We start from the raw sequence: 26,756 nt of genomic DNA, 5'->3' as shown, positions 1-26,756 counted from the left end.
ATCGCGTTTTTTTGGCTAAGCTCATTTTTGTTGTTCAAAATTGTTTTTATTTTTGTTCATTCTCGTGGAGGAAAAAAGGGATTTTTGAAGTGTTTGTGGAGGGGGTAGGGGTTAAAAAAAAGTTCAGGATTTGAAAATTTTGGATCTTAGATCTTTCTTCTTGCTTCGAAACCCTAATTTGATACATTGTATCAGCTCAATTTCATCTTCGAATAGAGCTTTTGTTTGTTTGTTTGGGCTCTTCTTTCTTTGTTTCTTTAATTCGAATTCCTCGTTTTTAGGATTGTTTTTGCTTTTCCTTCTCTTCTTCTGGTGAAGGATGAGAGTTTTGGCTTGATCGCATTTTTCGGGTTGTTTTTTCCTGATCGACGACTCGGATCTGGGGTGGGTCGTGTTTCGAGACCGAGTCAGGGTCTGGTCTGGTGAGGTCGTCGTCGGATGAAAGTTTCTGGGATCGACTAGGACAACGATGAAATGGGCAACATTGCTTAAGGACATCAAGGAGAAGGTTGGATTAGCTCAATCCTCTGACGCCGACCCCTTCGCCGTTGACCTAACTGCTCCGCCGTCTTCTTCCTCTTCTCCTTCTTTTACTTACACCTCGTCTTCTCAATACGACTTCAGCTCATCTCCCTCGAGGTACTCTTCTTTTGTCTTCTCCTTTTGCTTGATCTGGCTTGTGGTTTTCCGATGTTGCTTCATTGTTGCTACTTATAGTTTCCTGACTTTGCTTTTCTGTTTGTTTGGGGACCAGAGTTTATACTGTTTCTCTTTTGCTTTGCTTTATAAGTGATCGACATCAACCAAGTCTCTTTTAAATTCCTCTATTCCAACATTTGTGGTGCTAGATATTTGTGATAGGTTGTTTTTGAAGATTTATTGATAAATGAGAATCAAAGGCTGCTGCTGCTTTCATGTAAACTCGTTTTTATTGAAACGCAAATATAGTCGCAGAAGCTGTCAGCTGCTACACTTTTGAATTGGAACTGTAATTTTGTTGGCTGATCTCTCTTGGTGTAAAAACAATTGTTAATCCTCTCTTTACTCCTCTCGAAAATCAGAGATAACCATGAGTTGGAACTGGACTTCAAGAGATTATGGGAAGAATTCCGTTCATCAAGCTCTGAAAAGGTTCGTACTTTGATAATCCATACTCTTGTATACACATTAGTCACTTTCGCAGAATGTCTTAACTTATCTCTTCTTGTATTTTCTATACTGGATGGGCTTACAAAAGGCTTGCAATTTATGAGTTCTAATCGTCCATATGTCATGCAGGAGAAGGAGGCCTCCTTGAATCTGACCGTGGATACATTTTGTAGATTAGTGAAGCGGCACGCTAATGTAGATCAGTTAGTTACTATGTAAGTCGTTTCTAATTCCTTTTCCCTTTTTGGTTGGATATACTTTTGTAGTTTCCGAGTGTCTCCCAGTCTTCACATGACTTGGATTTCTATACACGTCTCAAACTGTATGTTCTTCCCCGGTATACCGAGTCGTCTTCCGTACCTTTTATCTTATGCTTGTAGGTCAGATATCGTATAATCACCAATATTGAGAAATTAAGTTTAATTGCAGGTTAGTAGAAACACATATATTCTCTTTTGTCATTGGGAGAGCATTTGTGACAGATATTGAAAAGTTGAAGATTGGTAGCAAGACAAGGTCACTGGATGTAGAGAAAGTATTAAGGTTCTTTTCAGATGTCACCAAGGTTTGCCTTTTTTTTTCCTATATATTGTGCATCTTGACTTGTCACACTCTCTTCTCTATTTTTAAACCATGATTTCTTCCCACAGGAGGGATTTAGCCCTGGTGCAAACCTCTTAATAGCTGTTGAAGTACTTGTATCTGGGGTACCTTTTCGACTTTTTCCTGTCTTCCAGTTTACACACTCCATCAAAGCTTGCAATGCTCTGTTTCTCGTCCATGATGCTCTTTTATGGGTTTATGCCTTAAAATATTGTGTTGCCTCCTAAACGCAACATCTGTTTTTTTTTCAGCCTATCGACAAACAATCACTACTGGATTCTGGGATATTCTGTTGTCTAATACATGTTCTCAGTGCACTTCTAGCATATGATGAATTAAGCAAAAGTAAAATAACTGCTGATCTGGAACTATCAGCAGAAAAAGATGCTGGATACAGAGTTCTACATACTAGACGACTTGAGGTTCTGTTTCAATAGTTTTATTCCAATCCTTAATTATACTATATATGTCTTTAGACATTGTTTTGAGCTGGATATTGAAAACCAAATTTATACTACACAAATGCTTAATCAGTTTAATAAATACTTTGTGTCCCTTCATTCTTGTAGGTGGAGGGTAGTGTTGTCCATATCATGAAAGCATTAGCAAGCAATCCTTCTGCTGCTCAAAGTTTGATCGAAGATGACTCTCTTGAGTCGCTTTTCAATATGGTTGCCAATGGCTCCGTTAGGGTTTTCTCTCAATATAAAGAAGGTCTAGTTCCCCTCCACAACATACAGCTTCACAGACATGCCATGCAGGTATTTTCCGCTCATTGTTTTAGAGCATCATGCTATGAAACTGAAAAATTGTGTGAACGGCTTTCTAGATGGACGATGGAAACTGGATTGAATAATCTGATGCTTATAGTTTCATTTGACACCTTTTCGTGTCTCTTCCAGATCCTTGGACTTCTACTAGTCAATGATAATGGGAGCACAGCAAGATACATACGCAAGCACCATCTGGTACGCCAGTGAACTATGCAGACTGCTTGAGTGTAGTAATTCTCATGCATGCTTATAAGATGACCTTGGGTTATTCGTTCTTGCTAATATTAATACTACGTGATTTTTTTTTGGTGGTAAAGAACTTGGTTAAACGGAACTTATGGTTATTTCAGGATGAAAGAAATGATAATTAATGTTGTATGCATAAATTTTAGTTGTTTCAGAAGCTTAGGGTTACAAAGTGATTAGTGCAACAAGCCATTGAAAAAGGTTTCTGAGTTCTCGTGCAGATTAAGGTGCTCTTGATGGCTGTCAAAGATTTTGATCCGAATTGTGGCGACTCTGCCTACACTATGGGGATTGTGGACTTATTACTTGAATGTGTGGAACTATCGTACAGACCTGGTAAATATGGTCTACAGAGCTCTATATATGTTATGTCCTTTTGAATAAAATGCAACGTGATTATATAACATTCACAGTCACATTTATATATATGGACATGTAAGGTGAAGCTGTTCTGATTATGGCTACAATTTTTTCTTTTTCAAATTTGATTTTCTAGAGGCTGGTGGTGTTAGGCTGAGGGAGGACATACGCAATGCACACGGTTACCACTTTCTTGTTCAGTTTGCCCTGATTCTATCTTCCGTGCCAAAAAATCCGATTTTTGTTTCCAGTCGTTCATCTATTAATCAAGATAGTGGTTCAGATGGCCCTGAAGTGTTTCCTGATGGAGAAAATACGAAGAATAGGGAAAATGCTGATTTTTCTTCACAAGAATTTGCTCCATCGCTGTCAAGATTGCTTGATGTCCTTGTCACCCTGGCTCAGACTGGTCCAGCTGAGCCATCTGTTGGGAAGGCCTCACGGTCATCCCAAACGAAGCCAACTGGGCATAGCAGAAGTCGAACCTCATCTGTTGACAGCGTATATGACGAGACATGGGAACAGGGAAGTGGTAAAGTTAAAGACCTTGAAGCTGTCCAAATGCTGCAAGATATCTTCCTGAAGGCAGAGAATAAGGATCTTCAGGCAGAAGTATTGAACAGAATGTTTAAGATATTCTCGAGCCATGTGGAAAACTATAGATTGTGTCAGGAATTAAGAACCGTTCCATTACTTGTCCTCAACATGGCTGGTTTTCCTTCCTCGCTGCAAGATATAATTCTCAAAATTCTTGAATATGCTGTCACAGTGGTGAATTGTGTTCCTGAGCAAGAATTGTTGTCACTTTGTTGCTTACTGCAACAGCCAATTACATCTCAGTTGAAGCACACAATACTTTCTTTCTTTGTGAAGCTCATATCTTTTGATCAACAATATAAGAAAGTCCTACGTGAAGTTGGTGTTTTGGAAGTCTTACAGGATGATTTAAAGCAGCACAAGCTTCTTATGGGTCCAGATCAGTATAGTGGAGTCTCAAATCATTCGGATCGGAAGCCTAGCTCAGGTAGCTTCAAAAAGCACTTAGATACTAAAGATGCCATTATTTCATCACCAAAGTTGATGGAATCTGGGTCAGGAAAGTTACCTGTATTTGAAGTTGACAACACCATTACTGTTGGTTGGGATTGTATGATCGCTTTGTTAAAGAAAGCTGAGGCTAATCAGGCATCCTTTCGTGCGGCCAATGGTGTGGCGATTATTCTACCTTTCTTGATATCTGATGCCCATCGAACTGGCGTTTTGAGGATCTTATCATGTTTAATCACAGAAGACACTAAACAGGTAATTTCGTTTTCTTAAATCAACTATGCAACAGTCAATTTTATTGAAAAGTAGATGTGTAAGATTACATTTATGCCAGTATAGGTATTTATTTTGCGTAATTGGGAACATTCTTAATTTTCTTGCTTACTCTCCAACCAGGTCCATCATGACGAATTAGGAACTGTTGTTGATCTGTTGAAAAGTGGAATGGTCACTGGTATTTCTGGCCATCAATACAAGCTTCATGATGATGCCAAATGTGATACAATGGGGGCTCTATGGCGAATTGTCGGTGTTAATGGCTCTGCTCAAAGAGTCTTCGGCGAAGCCACTGGTTTCTCTCTTTTATTGACGACCCTTCATACTTTTCAAGGAAAAAGAGAGCACATGGATGAGTCTGATTTGACGGTTTACATAAAATTGTTTAAATATCTATTTCGCCTTATGACAGCTGCAGTCTGTGAGAACGCTGTTAATAGGATGAAACTGCACGCTGTTATAACATCTCAGACATTTTATGAGCTTTTGGTGGAGTCTGGATTGCTGTGTGTTGAGTTGGAAAGGCAGGTTATACAGCTATTGTTAGAACTTGCTCTTGAAGTGGTTCTTCCACCATTTTTAACATCAGAGTCAACAACCCTTGCTACTATACCGGAGAGCGAAAAAGCAACTTTTATTGTATCAACCCCATCGGGCCAGTTCAATCCTGACAAGGAGAGAATTTACAATGCAGGCGCTGTTAGAGTTCTAATCCGTTCATTGTTGCTTTTTAGTCCAAAAATGCAGCTAGAACTTTTGAAACTTCTGGAAAGTCTTGTACGTGCCAGTCCATTCAATCAGGAAAACCTCACATCAATTGGTAAGAACCATGCCTCACTGCTCCTCTGGGGTTTACATTCTACAATCAATTTTATGATCCCTATAGCTGTTAGTTTTTCCCTTTTATTCTCTCTCAACCCATCTCTATCTCATCATGAATTATAATTTAACAGGTTGCGTGGAACTTTTGTTGGAGATCATTTACCCCTTTCTTGCGGGTTCATCTCCATTTCTTTCTTATGCTTTGAAGATTGTGGAAATTCTTGGAGCGTACAGGTAATGAACGTCTTGCATTATTTCTACATTTAAAATATAATTCCATGGGTACTGCTTTTTTTCTCTCTCTCTCTCTGTTTTCTTAGCATATAGTTTTTTTGTGTGTAGATTGTCCCCATCTGAGCTCCGAATGCTGTTTAGATATGTTTTGCAAATGAGGATTATGAATTCAGGTCAGGCAATAGTTGGCATGATGGAAAAGCTAATTCTCATGGAAGACACAGCCTTGGAACATCTATCTCTGGCTCCTTTTGTAGAAATGGATATGAGCAAAACTGGGCATGCTTCTGTCCAGGTGTCACTGGGAGAAAGATCTTGGCCTCCTGCTGCTGGTTATTCATTCGTTTGTTGGTTCCAGTTTCGTAATTTTTTAACAACCCAAGGAAAAGAATCAGAAGCCTCCAAAGCTGGCAGTTCATCAAAGACATACATTTCAAGTGCACAGCAACACGAACAGAATATCTTTCGGATATTTTCTGTTGGTGCTGTAAGCAATGAAAGTCCATTCTATGCAGAACTTTACTTTCAGGAGGATGGTATTCTGACCCTTGCCACTAGCAATTCACATTCTTTATCGTTTGCTGGATTGGAGATTGAGGAAGGCAGGTGGCATCACCTTGCTGTTGTTCATAGTAAACCGAATGCCCTTGCTGGACTCTTCCAGGCTAGTGTTGCATATGTCTATCTTGATGGAAAACTAAGGCACACGGGTAAATTGGGGTACTCTCCTTCGCCTGTTGGAAAATCTTTGCAAGTAACAGTTGGAACTCCAGCTACTTGTGCCAGAGTTAGTGATCTGACATGGAAAACACGCTCATGTTATCTTTTTGAGGAGGTTCTCACATCAGGTTGCATTGGTTTCATGTACATTCTTGGTAGAGGGTACAAAGGTCTTTTCCAGGATGCAAACCTCTTACGCTTTGTGCCTAATCAGGCTTGTGGTGGTGGCAGCATGGCTATCCTGGACTCATTAGACACTGACATGACTTCATCATCGAACGGACAAAAGTTTGATGGAAGCAATAGGCAAGGAGACTCTAAGGCAGATGGCAGTGGAATTGTCTGGGATCTTGAGAGATTAGGAAATCTTGCCTTTCAGTTACCTGGCAAAAAACTGATTTTTGCATTTGATGGAACATGCTCCGAGTTCATTCGTGCGACTGGAAATTTTTCTCTCCTCAATCTGGTTGACCCATTGTCCGCCGCTGCTTCTCCAATTGGAGGTATATAGTGCTCTTAAAATTCTTGTTCCTTTCCTACATTTTTATTTGAATGGATTTCATAATTTGATTCATTCTTCTTTTTCAAATGGTTCAGGAATACCACGTTTTGGGCGTCTGGTGGGAAATGTATCTATCTGCAGACAAAGTGTGATTGGTGATACCATTCGCCCTGTAGGAGGAATGACTGTTGTACTAGCGCTTGTTGAGGCTGCGGAATCTAGAGATATGCTACATATGGCTCTTTCATTGCTTGCCTGTGCGCTTCATCAAAACCCTCAGAATGTGAAGGATATGCAAATCATCAGGGGATATCATTTGCTAGCTCTGTTTTTGCGTCCCAAAATGACTCTGTTTGATATGCAGTCTCTGGAGATCTTTTTTCAGATTGCTGCGTGCGAAGCTTTGTTTTCAGAGCCGAAAAAGTTAGAGAGTGGATTGAGTAATATTAGTATGCCACCGACAGAGACTATATTCGAAAACAGCTACGAGGATCTTGGTCTTTCAAGATTCCGGTACGATAGTTCCTCAATTGGGTCTCATGGGGATATGGATGACTTTTCTGTTCCCAAAGATTCATTTAGCCATCTGTCTGAGCTAGAAACAGATATGCCTGTTGAAACTTCAAACTGCATTGTCTTATCCAACGCAGATATGGTTGAACATGTCCTCCTGGACTGGACCCTTTGGGTAACATCCCCTGTTTCCATCCAGATTGCTTTACTTGGTTTCCTGGAAAATTTGGTTTCAATGCATTGGTACAGGAATCACAATCTTACGATTCTGCGCAGAATCAATCTGGTGGAACATTTGTTAGTGACACTTCAGAGAGGTGATGTGGAAGTTCCAGTCCTAGAAAAGTTAGTTGTTCTACTTGGATGCATCTTGGAAGATGGATTCCTGACTTCTGAGCTTGAAAATGTGGTTAGGTTTGTGATAATGACATTTAATCCACCTGAAGTGAAGTCACGAAGCTCATTATTGCGCGAGTCAATGGGAAAGCATGTAATTGTGAGAAACATGCTTTTGGAAATGCTCATTGATCTCCAGGTAACCATTAAAGCTGAGGAGCTTCTAGAGCTGTGGCATAAGATAGTCTCGTCAAAATTAATAACATACTTCCTCGATGAAGCTGTGCATCCTACTAGTATGAGGTGGATCATGACACTTCTCGGCGTCTGTCTTGCTTCTTCTCCGAACTTTTCCCTTAAATTTCGAACAAGTGGAGGTTATCAGGGGCTGATGAGGGTACTTCAGAACTTTTATGATTCCCCAGACATATATTACATATTGTTCTGCTTGATCTTTGGGAAACCTGTTTATCCAAGACTACCGGAGGTTCGAATGTTGGACTTTCATGCTCTAGTGCCAAATGATGGAAGCCATGTGGAGTTAAAGTTCATAGATCTGTTGGATTCAGTGATTGCAATGGCTAAATCTACTTATGACAGGTTGATCATGCAATCAATGCTTGCCCACCAGTCTGGAAATCTTTCTCAGGTGAGTGCTAGTCTTGTGGCAGAGCTTATAGAGGGGGCAGAAATGACTGGGGAGCTTCAAGGGGAAGCTTTAATGCACAAAACATATGCGGCACGTTTGATGGGTGGCGAAGCATCAGCTCCTGCTGCCGCGACGTCTGTTCTCCGTTTCATGGTTGACCTTGCAAAGATGTGCCCTCAATTTTCTGCTGCTTGCAGACGTGCAGAATTTGTTGAAAATTGTGCCGATCTTTACTTTTCCTGTGTCAGGTTAGTATTACAGACCTACTGATATATTTTTTCATCACTTACCGAATATTGATGATTTTATTTGTTTTGGGAAATAAATTATGTTTCTGCATAGATTTTATCTTTGTTGAATATACTATATGCAAACAATATTTTGTTTTAGTCATCATGACGTGCTCAAATAAACCTACAATATGTTTATTTGCATAACCTGTGCCTAAAGGCTATTTTGTGCTGTAGGGCTGGTTATGCTGTGAAGATGGCGAAACAGCTCTCTGTGAAGGCAGAAGAGAAGCATATAAATGACGGTGACGATAGTGGCTCACAAGGAACTCTTTCTAGCTTGCCGCATGACCAGGATCAGTCTACTAAAACGTCCATCAGTGCTGGAAGCTTCCCTCAGGGGCAGGTCAGTCTTAGTTCAGAAGACATGTCTTTACCTGCAAATTATGTGGTTAATGATAAGATGAGGAACTTTTTTACACCACCACCACAGGACTCAAGTAATCAAGGTGTTGAAGATGTTAAAAAACAAGATGATAATCATGTCGGCCCTGTATCAGCTTCCAGTGAAAGGGACTTTCAAGATATTAAAGGTAATCCAAGTCAAGTTCAGGCAACAGATTCTCAGAGCTCTGCATCTTTCCCTATGATCGAGTCTCCCCTTTTATCTGAAAAATCAAGTCTTAAAGTCTCATTCACTCCTTCACCATCACCGGTTGTTGCACTTGCATCCTGGCTAGGCTCTAACTATAACGAATCTAAAAGTTCTACCTTCGGTTCGCCTTCTCTTGAATCTTATGTCTCTGTTAATGAAGTTGATGCATCTTCAGATCGAAAGTCAGCCCCCCAAGGATCTTCTGCTGCCAATGCATTCTTCACAGTTAGCCCAAAACTTCTCCTTGAAACAGATGAAACAGGGTATGGCGGTGGCCCTTGTTCTGCTGGAGCGAGTGCCGTGTTAGATTTTATGGCAGAGGCACTGGCTGACTTAGTGACTGAACAGATTAAAGCAGTACCTGTTCTAGAAAGCGTATTGGAAATGGTTCCTTTCTATGTTGATCCTGAAAGTGTGCTGGTCTTTCAAGGCTTATGCCTAAGCAGGGTCATGAACTATCTTGAAAGGCGTCTCTTACGTGATGATGAAGAGGACGAGAAAAAACTGGACAAGGCCAAATGGTCTGTGAATTTGGATGCATTTTGCTGGATGGTAGTGGATCGTGTTTATATGGGTGCATTTTCTCAACCCACTGGTGTTCTTAGGGCTCTAGAGTTCTTATTATCGATGCTGCAATTAGCTAATAAAGATGGTAGGGTTGAAGAAGTCACTCCTTCAGGGAAAGGTCTGTTATCCCTTGGAAGAGCAACGAGGCAACTTGATGCTTATGTGCACTCAATCTTGAAAAACACAAATAGAATGGTATTATATTGTTTCCTGCCATCGTTCTTGATAACTATCGGAGAGGAGGAGCTACTATCCCAACTGGGTTTGCTTGTTGAATCTAAGAAGAGGCCATCTCCAAATCCAGCTACTGATGAATCTGGGATCGACATCTCAACAGTTTTGCAGTTGTTGGTGGCAAACAGGAGAATCATATTCTGCCCAAGCAACCTTGATACTGATTTGAATTGCTGTTTGTGTGTGAATTTGATCTCCCTGCTCATTGACCAGAGAAAGAGTGTGCAAAACATGTCACTTGATATTGTCAAATATTTGCTGGTACACCGAAGATCTGCCCTTGAGGATTTGCTTGTCACTAAACCAAACCAAGGACAAAATTTTGATGTTCTACATGGAGGTTTTGATAAGTTGTTGACTGGAAATCTACCAGAATTCTTTAAGTGGCTTGAAAGCTCCGATAAGATTATTAACAAAGTACTGGAGCAGTGTGCTGCAATTATGTGGGTACAGTACATAGCTGGCTCGGCAAAATTTCCCGGTGTCAGGATAAAGGGCATGGAAGGTCGTCGTAAGAGAGAGATGGGGAGAAAATCACGAGATATGTCGAAGTTAGACCTAAAACACTGGGATCAGTTGAATGAACGGAGATATGCGCTAGAAGTATTGCGTGATGCCATGTCTACTGAGCTTAGAGTAGTTCGGCAAAACAAATATGGTTGGATACTTCATGCTGAGAGTGAGTGGCAAACTCATCTCCAGCAGCTTGTACATGAGCGTGGGATATTCCCAATGCGTAAATCCAAAGGAGCTGAAGATCCCGAATGGCAGCTCTGTCCTATTGAAGGTCCATACAGAATGCGCAAAAAGCTTGAACGATGTAAGCTAAAGATTGATAGCATCCAAAATGTTCTTGACGGAAAGTTGGAACTTGGAGAAATTGAGCTTCCCAAAGCCAAAAATGAAGATGGACCAGTTATTTCTGACACAGATTCCGAACCTGCTTTCCTGCTCAGTGAACTCTATGATGAGTCATTTTTGAAAGAGTCTGATGATTTTAAAGATGTCGCTTCCGCCAGAAATGGATGGAATGATGATAGAGCCAGCAGTACAAACGAAGCAAGTCTTCATTCTGCTCTTGATTTCGGTGGAAAATCTAGTACAGCTTCTGTGCCCATAACAGACAACACACATGTGAAATCTGAGACTGGCTCTCCAAGACATTCATCGTCTGGTAAAATGGATGAAACAAATGGCTCGGAGGAAAAATCAGAGAAGGAACTGAACGATGATGGTGAGTATTTGATTAGACCTTATCTGGAGCATCTTGAAAAGATCAGGTTCAGATACAATTGTGAGAGAGTTGTTGATCTGGACAAGCATGATGGAATCTTCTTAATCGGGGAATTCTGTCTGTATGTGATAGAAAACTTTTATATTGACGAAGATGGGTGTATTTGTGAGAAGGAATGCGAAGATGAGTTATCCGTTATTGATCAAGCGTTGGGTGTGAAAAAAGATGTCTCTGGAAGCTCGGATTTCCATTCCAAGTCTAGCACATCTTGGACTACAACAGTGAAAACAGGAGCTGTTGGGGGAAGAGCATGGGCATATGGTGGTGGTGCCTGGGGAAAAGAAAAAATGTGCATGACTGGTAACTTGCCGCATCCTTGGCGTATGTGGAAGCTTAATAATGTTCATGAAATTTTGAAGCGTGATTACCAGCTGCGTCCGGTTGCTATTGAGATATTTAGCATGGATGGATGTAATGATCTCCTTGTGTTCCACAAGAAAGAGAGGGAAGAAGTTTTCAAAAATATGGTTGCCATGAATCTTCCAAGGAATAGCATGTACGGTATCATCGTTCTTTTCATCTCGTTTCTTTTTTCCTCTCCACTGAATTGAACATAATGCACTTGTTTCTTTTTTACATCTTGTAGTAGTTTATATTTGTCTAGTATATGAATAAATTTGTCAATCTACTTGCATGAGTTAGCATGGGTGGGTCTCTTTCTCAAAGCATAGTTTGACTAATGGTCAAGGCTTCTATTCTTTGTTAATTTGTTTGCTAGCCTCCTTAAATGGTCTTCTGTTACTTGACCTTCGTACTCATGTAGATAGTTAGTTATTATAGATGAGTCTTTCTGTCTTCAATGATCTGCGAAAGTGTAATTTATTCTTTATTTTTTCCTAGGCTCGATACTACCATTTCAGGATCAGCTAAACAGGAAAGTAACGAGGGAGGCCGCCTTTTCAAATTAATGGCGAAGTCTTTCTCGAAAAGATGGCAAAATGGAGAAATCAGCAATTTCCAATACCTAATGCATCTTAATACCTTAGCGGGACGTGGATACAGTGATCTAACGCAGTATCCTGTATTTCCATGGGTTCTAGCAGACTATGATAGCGAGAGTCTTGATTTGTCAGATCCAAAAACATTCCGCAAGCTTCACAAACCAATGGGTTGCCAGACACCTGAAGGAGAAGAAGAATTTAGAAAACGGTTTGTGATGTGCATTTAAACTTTGTATAGTGCATGTTCCTAGTGTTCTTTGCCATATGTCAATTTTTTCTTAACTAGCTTCGGTTTCATGATACCATAGTTGTATCTAATCTTTGCTTATCATGAATTCTTTTTTTTCCTGCTTAATTTCAGATATGAGAGCTGGGATGATCCAGAGGTTCCAAAATTCCATTATGGTTCTCACTATTCGAGTGCTGGAATTGTTCTGTTTTATCTTATTCGCCTCCCGCCATTCAGTACTGAGAATCAGAAGCTGCAGGGCGGTCAGTTTGATCATGCTGATAGACTCTTCAATAGTATTAAAGATACTTGGCTAAGTGCAGCAGGAAAGGGAAATACTTCAGATGTAAAAGAACTAATTCCTGAATTCTTCTACATGCCTGAGTTTTTGGAAAATAGATTCAGCCTTGATTTGGGTGAAAAACAATCAGGAGAGAAGGTTTGTGCCAGTTCAAGGTCTTTCCATTGTGTTTGATTGTACCATTTTCCTTTCATGTTTAGTTTATATAATTATATTTCCTGCATAATATCAGGTCGGTGATGTCTTTTTACCTCCATGGGCTAGAGGTAGTGTACGTGAGTTCATCCTCAAACACAGAGAAGCGTTGGAATCAGATTATGTCTCAGAGAATTTGCATCATTGGATAGATCTCATCTTTGGGTACAAACAGAGAGGAAAGGTACATTACACAATATTTTCCTTTTGCTGCTAGTGAAGTATAATACAGAAATCAAAGTATTGTTATGTTATTTTTAATTTCCTTTCATGTTCTGGATATTTATTCCAGGCTGCTGAAGAAGCTGTGAATGTTTTCTATCATTACACATACGAGGGAAATGTTGATATTGATGCAGTTACCGACCCCGCAATGAAAGCTTCCATACTAGCGCAGATTAATCATTTTGGGCAAACTCCAAAGCAACTGTTCCCGAAAGCTCATGTTAAAAGAAGAACAGACAGAAAAATTCCTCTCCACCCTCTGAAACACTCGATGCATCTAGTTCCTCACGAAACACGTAAATGCTCATCTTCTATTAGCCAGATCATTACTTTCCATGACAAGGTTCTCGTTGCGGGAGCCAACTGTTTCTTGAAACCTAGAGGCTATACAAAATACATAACGTGGGGCTTCCCAGACAGGAGCTTGAGATTTATGAGCTATGATCAGGACAAACTGTTATCAACCCATGAAAATCTTCATGAAAGCAACCAGATCCAGTGTGCTGGTGTAAGTCACGATGGGCGCATTGTGGCCACTGGAGCAGAGGATGGTTTAGTGTGCGTGTGGAGAGTAAGCAAGGATGGTCCCCGTGGTTCACGGCGTTTACGGTTAGAGAAAGCCCTATGTGCCCACACAGCTAAAGTCACATGTCTACGTGTAAGCCAACCGTACATGATGATTGCAAGCGGGTCAGATGACTGTACAGTCATCATATGGGATCTCAGTTCATTGAGTTTTGTGAGGCAGCTTCCTGACTTCCCAGTTCCCATTTCAGCAATCTACATAAACGACCTTACTGGGGAAATTGCAACCGCTGCTGGAACTGTCCTTGCGGTTTGGAGCATCAACGGTGATTGTCTTGCCGTGGCTAACACCTCACAGTTACCATCTGATTCAGTATTATCAGTAACAGGCTCAACATCTTCCGACTGGCTTGAAACAAGCTGGTATGTAACTGGTCATCAGAGTGGAGCAGTTAAAGTATGGCGGATGATTCATTGTACTGATCCGGTGAGTGCCGAGAGCAAAACAAGTAGTAGCAACAGAACAGGAGGTCTGAACTTGGGTGATCAAGTGCCAGAGTACAAGTTGATTCTACACAAGGTGTTGAAATTCCATAAGCAACCGATCACCGCTCTCTATCTCACAAGCGACCTGAAGCAGTTACTAAGCGGTGATTCAGCTGGACAGTTGCTTTCATGGACATTACCAGATGAGACATTAAGAGCTTCATTGAAACAGGCTTCATTGAAACAAGCTTCATTGAAACAGGCTTCATAGGTTTAAAAACTAAAGCAGAGAACAGTCAATCCCTTTTTGGTTTCTTTGGCTAGAACTGAAAGAGCTGGCCAGGGAACTTAAACCACATAGGAGAAAGCAAGACCAAAGTCAGGTGCTTCTCTTATACATCACCGGCTTGCAGGTTAGGAGAAATAGAGCATAGCGAGCCACTCTCAACTCTGTTTTGCTGGTGAAATTTTCAAGTTTGAGAAGGATAAGGAGAAGAGGTTTGGTTTGAGAATTTGTGTAAATAGATGGGAAGATTACAAGCTTTACAGGGGAGTGTGTGTACTGTGTACAGTATGGTATTTTTGCGGCCGTTTTGTTTTTGTTTTCTTACCTTTAAATTGTTTCTTCTTGAAAACTCATTGAAAATAGCAGAAGCTGGGCATATTAGTATTTACAGCCCCATCTGTCTGTATCTGTATCTGTATTTTCTCAGATGCAATTCTTGCATTGTTTTAATAGATTGTAACTTTTTGTATTCTTCATGTGTTGCTTCAATGTCAATGGTCAGTTTTTTTTTTCTTTTTTTTTGTTCTTAAGTGAGAGAGAGAGAGAGACAGGAGATATGGTTTCTTAAAGTAAAAAGATATGTTATCTAAAAGCTTGATCTCTTTAGTAGATTCTCCATATTAATTTATCAGAGTAAATTAACAAGTATATATATTATATAAATACGATATTTATGTTACTGTAAATAATAATGATTTCTATATAACTAATTCAAACTGATAAAAATGATGATATCTTTGGACGGAATAAAGAAGATAATATACCATTTTAAAACATGGCTTTTAGCCTTGAGTTCGCCAAGATTTCAATCTTTTGAAAAGATCTGTAAGTCATCAATTGAAAAGAAACAAAAGAAAAAAGACAAAGGGCAAAAGAAAGCATAAAAAATAGAGATATAATGTTACCATTCGAAAATATATTTAAAAATGAGTATTTATTACAATTTTTCTTTTTACTCTTTCTTAGAAAGGGCTGTCTTGAACAGAAAAAGAAATTTTTGTATAAAAGATAAAAGATAAATACAAAAATTGATACAGAGCAATTCAAGGCCATATATATACTTTGGAGACGTCAATTCCTGACCTTAGAAAAATAAAACAGAACCTGCAACAAGTTTCTCTGCCAGAACTCTTCTTCTACAAAATTAAAGAGTAAGACCAAACGATGAACACTAAGCTTTCACTTCCTCAGACCAAGATTCTCACTTTCAAAACTCGGTTCAACGATACACGCACTTGTATTGGCTTACACAGACGCTCAAGCGTTTCCCCAACTCTCTGTTCAAAGCCCGTCTACTCCGGCGAACTCAAGGCTACAAAGGAGACAGCAACAGTGATCGAGCCATCGAATGCGAGTACTATTGAGGACAGCTTCTTCTCGAAAGTTGCAATTAATTATCTCTCAAAGAATCTCCAAGACGCAGCAGGTTCGTGTCTTTTTGCTTTTTTACTTCATTAGAACGATATACATATATATTTGAGGAAGAAATCTGAGAAATATTTCTTTAGGGATGAGTAGTAGTAGCAGCAAGAGTACCGACTATGATAGGTTAGTAGATACGGCAACTAGGGTTGCGAGTAACTTTGACACCAAGCAACAACATGAGCTTGTCCTTAGCTCTTTGGAAAAAGCATTACCGGCTGTGATAAGCTCCTCGGTAAAGTTTTCTTATGAATGAGTTCAATTAGATCAAGTTGCAGCAAACTATGAACTTACTTCACCAACTTATCTTGCTGAAATTTTACAGATCAAAATGCTTTTTCCACCTTCAAAACTCTCGAGGGAGCTCTTTGCGCTATTCACCACAATATCTTTCGCTTGGCTCGTTGGACCTTCAGAGGTAAGCTACTAGTTGTCTTTGAGTTGCAGTTCAGAAAATTTTCATGAGTTTTAATTCGAGAACTTTATTGCCAAGGTGATGGAGACTGAGATTAATGGGAGAAAAGAGAAGAGTGTTGTGTTCATAGAGAAGTGCAGGTTAACTGTAATCTCTCTATTTGGTCCCCGTCTGATCATTAAACTGTCAGACAAATATCAAGACCATTCTTCCATAACACAATCATTATATTACAGCAACCAATAACAATAAGTTCACTTGTTGATGAGGTCTGTCACTCATATATCAAGTCTTTGACTGTTGTGTAATTTGTAGGTTCCTTGAGCAGTCGAATTGTGTTGGCATGTGCACTCATATTTGTAAAATTCCATCCCAAATCTTCATCAAAAACTCACTTGGAATGCCTATCTACATGGAGCCGGGTACTATGCTGAATCTATTTCTCTTTGGTTTGTAATAGCAATCACAGATTGGGGCATAAAATTAAACAGTTGAATCAGACTTAATAATATATTGTGAAAGTATTAAGCCTGCACTTCTCAACTTGTGGAGGCTTAATGTGATCTTTAGGGGTCCCATTGGTTCACCACTAAGGACACCATTAACTACAAGTAGACCTATTTAGTCTTCAAGCTGAATAATGATGTATGATCATTCTTTCTAAGAAGTCAACTATTTGACTTAAGACACAAGCAATCATTTATATTTTTCAAAATGCGACAACACTAAATTAAACTTTGTATTGAGTTTTGCAGATTTTAATGATCTTAGCTGTAAGATGATGTTTGGCCGGGAGCCTCCGGAGATCCAAGATGATCCTGTTATGAAACAACCATGTTTTGAATTCTGTGAGAATGGAAACCTTTTCTTTTTTTGTGATCCTCTTATGTCCAACTGACAGGATAACTTCTGAAACAAGAAATTTGAGAATCTTTACTAACAATACTTCTCTGTTTTTGTAGGTAAATCAAACAAAAGCTATGGTGTGAAGCATTAGAGCTTGCTCTAGAGAAATTTAGATATAATTGTATATCAAAACATATATTGTAAGTTTTCCTTTTAAAGTTAAACCACAGATTACAATTACAGAAGCCATTAGGTCAAGAAATAAATTTGAAAAAAAGAGAACCAAGCCATTTTGTAGATCTATAAGACCAAACTGATTGGTAGACAAAACAAAAAGCTGACACAACTTAAAGAAGAGCTCCACTCCATCTACGTCTCACAATCAGTATTGAGGTGTGTAAGAGTAAGGTTGGTTTTGGTTTTGGTTTTGCCTTAGATTCATGTGTCCTTGTCGTCCATCTCTAGAGTATTGGTCCCACATCATCTGTTCTTCCATCAACATCCTCTGTTTCTTCTCCATGTCATTCATTTGCACGTATGGTGGCGGCGCAACCTCCAATGACGCTGCAAATGGATCCATGGGAACCGGACTGTTATTGTTTCCGCTGTTTCCGTTTGCCGTTGCTGGTGCTGGAAGTGCCAGCATAGTTGCTGCAACCGATGTAAAACTCATGTCAAATCATCAGAATGCAAACGAAAACAGAGCAAAGTTATAAGAAACTAGAGAAAAACAGAGGAAAGTAAGGTATCTCTGAAACCTGCTGGTCTTCCTGCGGAACCAAATGCCATACTGCTTGCGCTTCCGCTGGCTCCATAAGCCGTCGATGTTTTCACGGCTGCGTTTACAGCGCCATGCTGATACATTCCGTTAAGCAACAACATATCAAAGCCTCCTCCGAGTTCCGACTTTTGTCCGGACAATTTTGTTGCTGTTTGCACCAAAGCTGTTTCCCAATCCGCGGAATCATCCTTAAACGCTTCCCATCCTGGGCCAGACTCTGAACCTGAACCGCTCGCGTATGGCCCGTCAAATAAAGCCAGTGCCAAGCTATCTCCAGCTTCTGCTGCTTCACCGCCGTTTGCATTACCAAGATCCAGTAAATCACCCATTTCTTCTTGTTTCTTCTCTATGATCACTTCTTCCTTTGCTTCTTCCTCAGGCTTTTCGTCTTCTTCTTCTTCTTTTGATGGAGGTTCGGGTAAGGCCTTGATTGCATTCATATCTTCTTGCTCTTCATTCACTTCCTGTGTTCTCTCATCATCATCTTCTTCATCGGCCTCAGATTTGACAGATTTTGAATTCTTGGTCTGTTCTAGAGCAGATTTGTCTCTTATAAACTCATCCATGAGATCAAGCTTCTTCTGTGTGATCTTCTCTACCTCTGGATACTCAGAGGACCGTGCGATCCCCATGTTCTTACACCATGAGTAGAACTGATCGAGCTCTTCAAACTGTTTCGAAACCCGGCAGAAAATGTCATAGACCTTGATGGAATCAGGAATATCTAACTCCATGAATCGATCGATCAAAATCCCCATGATCTCTGTTACATCGTAATATATCTGATAACTCTCCTTCACTATCGGATACAGAGCCACAATTACAACTCTGTTGTTCCTCGCATTACCTTTATAAAAATGAATTTTCCTCACATGACTTCATACCCAAGAAAAAAAAAACAGAGAGAAAGGAACCGTGAGACACAAGTCATATATATATATATATACCTGTTGGACGACAAGCCAAGAAACGGTCAAGAAGCTGCTGCAAATGTTGAACTCTGGTGAAAATCTGCTCTGTTTTCATCTCGGCGATGGGTTGTGACCTGACCACGATAGCCGTGGAGAGATCAGCCGCGGCTTGATCTTGCTCATCTTCCTCGGTTTCTCCTCCAACGCAGTAAACTCCGCGTTTCCCGTGTTTAGCTTGCATCCTGAAAAGTTTCGAGAAAAATCTTAATATGGTTTAAAGCAAACCCTCATCTAAATTATATTTTTCAAGATACACACATATATATATATATGACATGGAAACCCTAATTGAAAGCCGGATCTCGAGCAGTCTTACCTGAAATCAAGCCTCTCGTCAAGGTACAAGGCGTAAGTCCTTACAAAAGCAGAGTAATCCCAAGAATTAGACCTGGAAACATCCCTAAAATCAGACATGTTGAGAAGCCTAGTCCCACGGCGGGTGGCGAAGAAGATCTCTTGCTCGTAGGCTTGATCTCCTTCTCCCAAGAGGCGTTGGATCAAAATCAAGGTTTTGAGAGCGACGGTCCAGCATTTGGTTTTGTTAAGGCGTCTGGAGAGGGTGTTAACGCAAGCGTTGATGTAACTGCGTGAGTAAGAAGTCAGGCTAAGAATCTCTCTGATGTATTTCTCTTCAGCAGGGAACTCTTCGTGACGAGTCGCTTTGACGATGGCTACGTCAAGCTCTGATAGAGAAGCGCTTCGACCGTTGACTTTGGCTAGACCGACGCTGGTTTGGTCCTTAACGGCTCCAATGGCTCGTTTAAGTTTACTCGAACCCATTTATTACGATTAATTAGTACAATGTGTAATTAATTAAAGGAAATTAAAGAAAAGAAAAAAGGAAAAAAGACAAAAGAGTTGAAGAGAGAAAAGGGAAGAACGAGGGTTGTTTTTGTTTTATTTTAGATTTATTTTATTTTTTGAGTTCCTCGTCGTTTCCTTTTTTCTCCTCTGTGTTCTTTTTTAGGTTTTGTTTTTGTTTTTTCTTCTTTCTTCTTTCTATGTTTTGTTTTTGTTTGTTTCGTCAATGTAGTTTCTTTGGTGCTCGTTGATTTTTTTCACCATCTAAGTCGCCGAAGTTGTCGGAGACTTTTGCCGGTGAGAAATACAGCCACGTGTCTTCTCTATTTTTTTTTGTTTTCCTTTTTTTTTTTTGAGGGGTCAACTGAAATTTAACTTCTTCTTTATTTTTATTTTTTACTTTTTTGTCACGCTCGTTTATTCCTGTTTCAAAATGGACAACGGATCACAAGACTGATAAAACTGGTATGCATGGAAACTATGGGAGTCTTAAGCACTATTAAGGAGAAGCAAGTGGGTTAATGTTATCTTCTGACATAGTTTACACGTGTCATTCTTATATTGGATCCATAAAACTTTACTCCATGAGTGCTAAACTTTGGAAAAACGACAAGGGCGAGTGATATATATATTTTCATTCTTATGATTTTCTTCTACCACTAACGAGATGATGACGACCCCGACAACACGGAGAGTTTCCCATTACCATTATACAAATATAGTTCTATAACCAAAATAAAATTATTGTATTTTAAGTTTCCAACTTTCTACTAACAAAAAGTTTTGTAATCTGATGTGAATAATTTAAAGAAAGTCAAAACAAAAAGCCCATTCAAAAACAAAAAAGCCCACTTCGAGTTTCTGGAAGGTAAACCAAGAATAAGGGCAAAAGCGATAATAATGGATAAAGTAATGTCCTTTTTTCCAAAAGAAACAATTTTTTTTTTATTAAAAAAAAGGAGAGAGAGAGCATAAAGTGAGTCTTTTTGTCATATCCTTTCTCGTCTGTGTCTCTTCGTCCTCATTAGCTTAAGCATCATCATTCTCCTTCACCTAACACAAGTCCCTCCTCTTAAAATATTCCCATGGAAACTTGTTCTCCCACTTCTCTCTAAAACTCGCTTATCCTCTTTTATCTTCTCAACTCATCCAGCTCCACTGAGTCGTTTTTATCTTAACCTCAACCTTGTTTCCATGGCTAACAACAACAACAACCCACATGATAACATCTCCGATCCATCTGTTACCGACGATTTCTTCGAGCAGATCCTCGGGATTTCCAACTTCTCTGCTTCTTCTGGTTCTGGTCTTTCTGGAATTGGCGGGGGATTAAGCGGCGTGGGTCCTCCTCCGATGATGCTTCAGCTCGGTTCAGGCGATGAAGGGAATCATAATCACATGGGTGCCATTGGAGGACCTGGGCCTGTAGGGTTTCATAATCACATGTTTCCGTTGGGATTAAGCCTCGATCAAGGGAAAGGCCATGGCTTTCTTAAACCTGAAGGTGTTCATCCTAGTGGGAAACGTTTCCAAGACGATGTTATTGATAATCGATGTTCCTCTATGAAACCTGTAAGAGTTTCTCTTGAAATCTTCAGTTTTTTTGTTCTCTGTGTGTGTTTGTGTGTTGTGGTTTTCGATGACAATTAAAAAAATATTTAGGGTTTTTAAAAAGTTACGTTTTTGAGAAAACCCAATTAAGAAAGGTTGAATTTTGCCAAAAGATTAGGTCTAAATTTGATAGTTACAGCGAGTTTTTGGCTCAGATTAATGAGATTTGACTGCTTTTCTTTTGTTTATGAAGAAACCCAAGTTGAAGATTTTGAGGTTTCTCAACTCACATCACTGAAATTGACTTTATAAGCAACTTTAGCATAAAAGAGTGTTCTTTTTTTTCGTAATTTTTATAACGTCCTTGATTTGTGTTTTGTTTAAAGGTTTACCATGGGCAGCCAATGACACAGCCAGCTCCACCAATGCCGCATCAACAATCCACAATTCGACCAAGAGTTAGAGCTAGGCGAGGTCAGGCCACCGATCCACATAGCATCGCTGAGCGGGTAATATGTTTTATACACTTTGTAATTGTCTGGTCTGTTTTGCAATCTCCAAGTGAATGATGTTCATGTCTAATGTTTGATCAAAGCCTCGACTATAGCTTTTAGTTGAGATAGGCTTTATCTTGCTTGCGGAGACCTTACCTGAATATATATTTTCTTTGCAACAGCTGCGTAGGGAAAGAATAGCAGAACGGATCAGAGCATTGCAGGAACTTGTACCTACTGTTAACAAGGTTGGTATCTTTTCCCTAAAGCTTCAGTTGTGTAAAGATATGTTTTCATGTCGCGAAGATAGCTTGAAAAAGAGCTCAAAGCTAATCAGAAAACTGGCATTCTCAATGAGAGAGAAGCTCTGTAATTGGCATATAGAAACTGCGGTATTCACAAACTTTGCAATTGTCATTAATAAAGATTTCTGTTGCGTTTACTTTCTTTTTGCAGACAGATAGAGCTGCTATGATCGATGAGATTGTCGATTATGTAAAGTTTCTCAGGCTCCAAGTTAAGGTAAAAATCCAGTCGTTTTTCAGTTTAAGTTATCTGGTTTCTTTAAAAGTTTGTAGAGAGATTATTTAAAACACCCAGAAGGATTTCGTAGTATAAATCCTTGGTCCCCACCACCACCTACTCTTTAACCAAAATTCCAATCTGAATAAAAGATTATAATTGTTTAATCCGATAACAAAGAGTAATCAAAGAGCACATGATTGTGTGTTTTTTGGCATTAGTCTCTTTCACTTTTTGCTTGCTTCTCTCCCATGGAGAATCATCACAATTGAGGACTATGAAAATAAAGCTAATGAGAACATTGAAGAATATTATGCAATGATGGGATTTGATAATAATTTTCCTTCATAAGCATTATCCCTGGTCAACTGTGGCAGGTCTTGAGCATGAGCCGTCTTGGTGGAGCCGGTGCTGTCGCACCACTAGTCACTGAAATGCCATTGTCATCATCAATTGAGGTTAGACTAAAGAGAGAGATAGACTTAAAAGCGAGAACTAAAGTAGAGAACTTTGGTAATAGGTAGGTTTGATCACTTACTGGTTTTAACATTTCTTCAGGATGAGACGCAGGCCGTGTGGGAGAAATGGTCAAACGATGGGACAGAGCGGCAAGTGGCTAAGCTGATGGAAGAAAACGTTGGAGCAGCGATGCAGCTTTTGCAATCAAAGGCTCTTTGCATAATGCCAATCTCATTGGCAATGGCGATTTACCATTCTCAGCCACCAGACACTTCTTCAGTTGTCAAACCAGAGATGAATCCTCCACCGTAGATTTTGTTTATGGACAGCATCCAACGTTGCTCAGCTGAAGATTGACAATTTGCTCGTTTTCCCACTACTAGACGTTTGTGACTGATGAAAGGTAAGTAAAAAGACATTGGAGGTGGAATCTAAGTAGGATTTGTGCAGTAAGAAGTAAAGATGGGATTTGTCGAAAGAAGAAAAAGGCTCTCTCACTTGCTTGCTTGGCTAATATTTTATCATTTTGATGAAAGTAACTCTTTTTGTTTAAAGACTTTAGTGTGTGTGTCTGAGGAGGAAAGGCTTTGAGAGTAGTACTAGTAACTAGCTGTAGTAGTAGTAGTGAAATGTGTGGGATCGCGATCGCGTTGTATTATGTAAAAAAAGGAATATACAAAATGTTAGTAGTATAATAGTATTGTGCTTTTTGATCTTTTTCTCTTGTTCTGTTGCACTCATTTGGATAAGATCATTAACTGTTCAAAATGTAGTTGGGATCTGGACTGGTGAATCAATTATTAAAACGATGATTATTACAATTATCATATAGATTTGCCTTCTATTTTATTTTTTTAAATAACTCGATGTATGAACAAAATCCATGTATGTATATTGAAAGAACATTGGAAATAGTATATACACAAATTGCTTATTAAAAAAGATTTCCAATGCAAGAAAATAGATTTTGTCTTAAGCTAACCATCTTCAGGCAATAGCCTCCAAGAAAGTAGATTCAAAAGTTAATAGATCTGATCAGTAAATCAGCGTTCGACTTCGACTTTATTATCAGCTCTGCATTGGGTCGGTCGTTATAATCAACCTGCCATCCAAATGTTAATGAAAATTGTAGCTACACTAAACAACCATTGAGAAACCTTATAACTAAATATTTGCAGAGTAGAGTCAGAGCTTTTACCCGCCATTTAGCAACATCTGGTGGTTTACCTGTAGTACGCAAAGGAGAAACGTATTAAACAAAACAAGGATTCTCTAAGATCACTACGAGTCTTTAAGAATTGAAAAGATCGGTATATATACCAGTTAAGATATGTCGGTTTTCTACACGTTGCATTGCTGTATCTAGATTGACATCAATGAACCTTCAAATGTAGATGGAAGACATTATAATTCCTACTGGTAGTGTTGAAATCGAAAATAAGCAAAAAAAAACACTTTTGATTAGTTTTACCACTTCTCATCAAACATATCCGAGATGTCTTTCCAAGATCCTTCTTCTAACAAGATGTAGTTTCCTTCTACAATTACCACTTTATGCCTGTAAAAAAATGACACAAAGAAAACTGATTGTCTCCGGAAATGGTAAATAAAGCCATTTTATATGATACTGGATTAGGACTCAACAGGCTTAGACAGCAGCTACTGGCTACTTACTGGAGGCTAACAAAGATATCTTCTTCAACTGGGTCTCCAACTCCATGATCGAATGATGGCACATAAACTGAGCCCTGGACAGCTTGAAAACTAATCAGAATCTAATGTAAGTGTTGTAACTCCAAGATTCTAAGGTCAACAAAAATATTGTAACTATCTATTTACCTCGTTTCTCAACTTCTTTAAACAGTTAAGCAATAGTGCAGGATCAAAAGTCCATGGAGCTGGTTAATGGATAGAGGGGTCAAACCAATTTTGAACATTTCGAAATCTTATGTAGAAGATAAATCTAATAGATCTCACCTCCTCTTCTCGCATGGGCTTCTTTGGGATCCTAGAGAGAGAGAGAGAGAGAGAGAGAGAGAGAGAGAGAGAGAGAGAGAGAGAGAGAGAGAGAGAGAGAAAAGTCTGATTAAAAACGAAGAGAAATAGATTAAGAGAAAGAGAGCTATACAAAATAAAATAAAAGCTCAACCTCCATTGCATCAAGCTGCGAACGATACAAATGGAACCCATCCATGGGAAGTACTATAGCAACATCAGGAGGATTAACCTCAGCATCAAAAGAAGAAGCTTTCTGAGGCCAAAGCCTATTTACACGACGTACTACTTCAGATGCTAATGTGCTTTTTCCAGCACCAGGAGGACCAGCCAAACCGACCAAATGTCTAAACAAGTCAACACACACATAGTTAATAAAGAATAATCTACATACTAGGGTGCAGCCAAAGGAACAGTTTAGGACAGCAATTATAGAGAGTTTTCCAAACAGTAGGAAACTTACTTAACATTTGGGCTAAACATAGATGCTGATGTAGGGACAAGACGTTCTGCCAGCTTATCATATATCTCATCCATACAACTTCCAAGGAGAAGAAAAGTGTCTCAGGACTTTGGTAGAAGCAATGAGCAGAGAAGTGAACAATATATAACACATGGAGTTCCTAAGCTAGTAATTAAGTATCTTTGGCCAGATTGAGAAAAGACTGATCTAGAGAAGCGGCTCATATCAGTCTGATAATCTTAGAAAAGAGTAACACAACAGTAGATTGATAAACTAAAAAAATCGTTAGAAAGCTGCAAGTTGCTGAGATGATTAAGAGATTGATAATTATACACAACACCAGTCTAGAAATAAGCTGATGTAGGGATCTACCTTCCATCGACAACCGTGGCGTCTCTCCTCTGACTGCAAGAAATCTGCAAGAGTCGATTCAATTCAAGAAAAAGATTAAGCAAATCACAAGAGAGTCAAATATGAATCCTAAACTTGTTTACTTTAGAGAAAACCCACCAAGTTACGAGGGTTTCTTCTTGTCCTTAAGCTTAATTGAACAGGAGAAAGAGATTGGTCCCGTATGTGAACTTTGAATCCTCTGAAACGAGACGATTCTGCAATACGAATCGAGAATACGAGAGATTAGTATCGGGAGTAGTAAGCTCTTTCAAATTGAAATCCTCTGATGAGGTCAAACAAAATTAGAATGGAGAAACGGAGAAGAAACCTGGAAGAGACGAGTATGAAGTACAGTATCTGGATACAGTGGAGAAAGAAGAAACCTCCATTGATGAACACAAAAACTGAAATTATCACTCAAATAGCCGAAACAGAGAAAGATGAACAATTAAGATAGAAATACAACAACTAGTTTCGAATCAACAAAAACTCAGGTATTTTTGTTTTTCTTTATTCGAGCGAAGCGGTGCCTTCTTGACGATGTCATTGCACAGGGATAATAATTACAAATAATATATTTTTTATTTAATTAATAGCCACGTCATCATCGTTGCTCTACCCCAAATCGCCGGCCCACTGGGCCAGGATCTGGACAATTTGATTGGTCCAACTCTATTATCTAATCCCCGGAAAAATTCTACTTCCCATCGGTTTATAAAATTTAAGATTTGTTTAGCTTTAAGTTTCCGGTAAATTGGATTAAATTTTAGGTACCTTAGTTGGGACTTTTCCTACCGATATTTCCATTTTGTTTTACCATTACTTAGTGATTAACTAGGATATTAATATAGAGATGTTAACCTTAATTATAATGTGCATATATGCGTATATAAAACAGATTATTGACACAAATATGATCATATATATATATATATATGCTTACATGTCGACACTTTACTATCATCATGCATCCATCACTACTATATACATATAGACGCAAACAACAAAAGCAAAATAGGAACTAACTCATAGAGATATACGTAATTATCAAAACTTCTACTGATGTGTCAACATCATCGGCTAAATGTATGGAAAATAAAAATAAATAGTGCATCTGTTTGATTGTAATGTGCAGGGTGTTTAGCAATCTTATTAGTAATGCTCTTGCTTAACGCGTTTTCCTTATTGGTATAGTGACCGATTCATCTAAGAATCTGTGTGTTACGAGATATCAATTAAATTGAT

General features: G+C 39.2%; 5 protein-coding genes across 6 annotated transcripts; 3 read left to right on the top strand and 2 right to left on the bottom strand.

The window, feature by feature from the left end:
- The first annotated feature begins 84 nt into the window (after positions 1 to 84).
- Positions 85 to 14,913, top strand: LOC17899664 (protein SPIRRIG). Of its 2 annotated transcripts, XM_023789240.1 has the most exons (20): positions 85 to 639; positions 1,062 to 1,131; positions 1,279 to 1,364; positions 1,579 to 1,714; positions 1,800 to 1,856; positions 2,004 to 2,174; positions 2,322 to 2,513; positions 2,655 to 2,720; positions 2,993 to 3,107; positions 3,268 to 4,433; positions 4,575 to 5,274; positions 5,408 to 5,510; positions 5,619 to 6,733; positions 6,828 to 8,478; positions 8,698 to 8,866; positions 8,954 to 11,706; positions 12,051 to 12,359; positions 12,513 to 12,819; positions 12,914 to 13,060; positions 13,169 to 14,913. In XM_023789240.1, exons 1-20 carry the CDS (start codon positions 470 to 472, stop codon positions 14,381 to 14,383), a joined length of 10,698 nt encoding a protein of 3,565 aa, XP_023645008.1. In that variant the 5' UTR covers positions 85 to 469; the 3' UTR covers positions 14,384 to 14,913. The 2 variants fall into 2 exon arrangements, with proteins under 2 accessions (XP_023645008.1, XP_006306566.1); XM_006306504.2 differs by having other exon boundaries at positions 8,698 to 11,706.
- Positions 14,914 to 15,456: 543 nt separating this feature from the next.
- Positions 15,457 to 17,326, top strand: LOC17896826 (beta-carotene isomerase D27, chloroplastic). Its single transcript, XM_006303213.2, has 7 exons — positions 15,457 to 15,824; positions 15,907 to 16,055; positions 16,146 to 16,238; positions 16,314 to 16,375; positions 16,551 to 16,657; positions 16,991 to 17,083; positions 17,198 to 17,326. Exons 1-7 carry the CDS (start codon positions 15,563 to 15,565, stop codon positions 17,230 to 17,232), a joined length of 801 nt encoding a protein of 266 aa, XP_006303275.1. The 5' UTR covers positions 15,457 to 15,562; the 3' UTR covers positions 17,233 to 17,326.
- Positions 17,327 to 17,445: 119 nt separating this feature from the next.
- Positions 17,446 to 19,716, bottom strand: LOC17900797 (putative clathrin assembly protein At1g03050). The gene is made up of 4 exons (XM_006306978.2): positions 19,150 to 19,716; positions 18,810 to 19,015; positions 17,840 to 18,709; positions 17,446 to 17,732 (listed from the first exon to the last, which is right to left on the bottom strand). Exons 1-4 carry the CDS (start codon positions 19,611 to 19,613, stop codon positions 17,464 to 17,466), a joined length of 1,809 nt encoding a protein of 602 aa, XP_006307040.1. The 5' UTR covers positions 19,614 to 19,716; the 3' UTR covers positions 17,446 to 17,463.
- A 936-nt stretch (positions 19,717 to 20,652) lies between these two features.
- On the top strand, positions 20,653 to 23,377 carry LOC17900908 (transcription factor bHLH7). The gene is made up of 6 exons (XM_006305370.2): positions 20,653 to 21,206; positions 21,572 to 21,694; positions 21,862 to 21,927; positions 22,136 to 22,201; positions 22,579 to 22,659; positions 22,760 to 23,377. The coding sequence occupies exons 1-6, from the start codon at positions 20,829 to 20,831 to the stop codon at positions 22,970 to 22,972; spliced, it is 927 nt and encodes a 308-aa protein (XP_006305432.1). The 5' UTR covers positions 20,653 to 20,828; the 3' UTR covers positions 22,973 to 23,377.
- A 152-nt stretch (positions 23,378 to 23,529) lies between these two features.
- On the bottom strand, positions 23,530 to 26,037 carry LOC17900173 (putative uridine kinase C227.14). Its single transcript, XM_006305395.2, has 12 exons — positions 25,840 to 26,037; positions 25,629 to 25,726; positions 25,491 to 25,534; positions 25,119 to 25,196; positions 24,810 to 25,002; positions 24,638 to 24,668; positions 24,500 to 24,558; positions 24,335 to 24,408; positions 24,132 to 24,218; positions 23,981 to 24,042; positions 23,859 to 23,887; positions 23,530 to 23,762 (listed from the first exon to the last, which is right to left on the bottom strand). The coding sequence occupies exons 1-12, from the start codon at positions 25,898 to 25,900 to the stop codon at positions 23,676 to 23,678; spliced, it is 903 nt and encodes a 300-aa protein (XP_006305457.1). The 5' UTR covers positions 25,901 to 26,037; the 3' UTR covers positions 23,530 to 23,675.
- Between the last annotated feature and the right edge of the window lie 719 nt (positions 26,038 to 26,756).

This window comes from Capsella rubella, unplaced genomic scaffold (genome assembly GCF_000375325.1).
Source record: "Capsella rubella cultivar Monte Gargano unplaced genomic scaffold, Caprub1_0 scaffold_1, whole genome shotgun sequence".
In the NCBI taxonomy this organism is placed as follows: Eukaryota; Viridiplantae; Streptophyta; class Magnoliopsida; order Brassicales; family Brassicaceae; genus Capsella; species Capsella rubella.
Note: the sequence above shows the minus strand (reverse complement) of the source record. Positions and strands in the feature narration are given on the sequence as shown.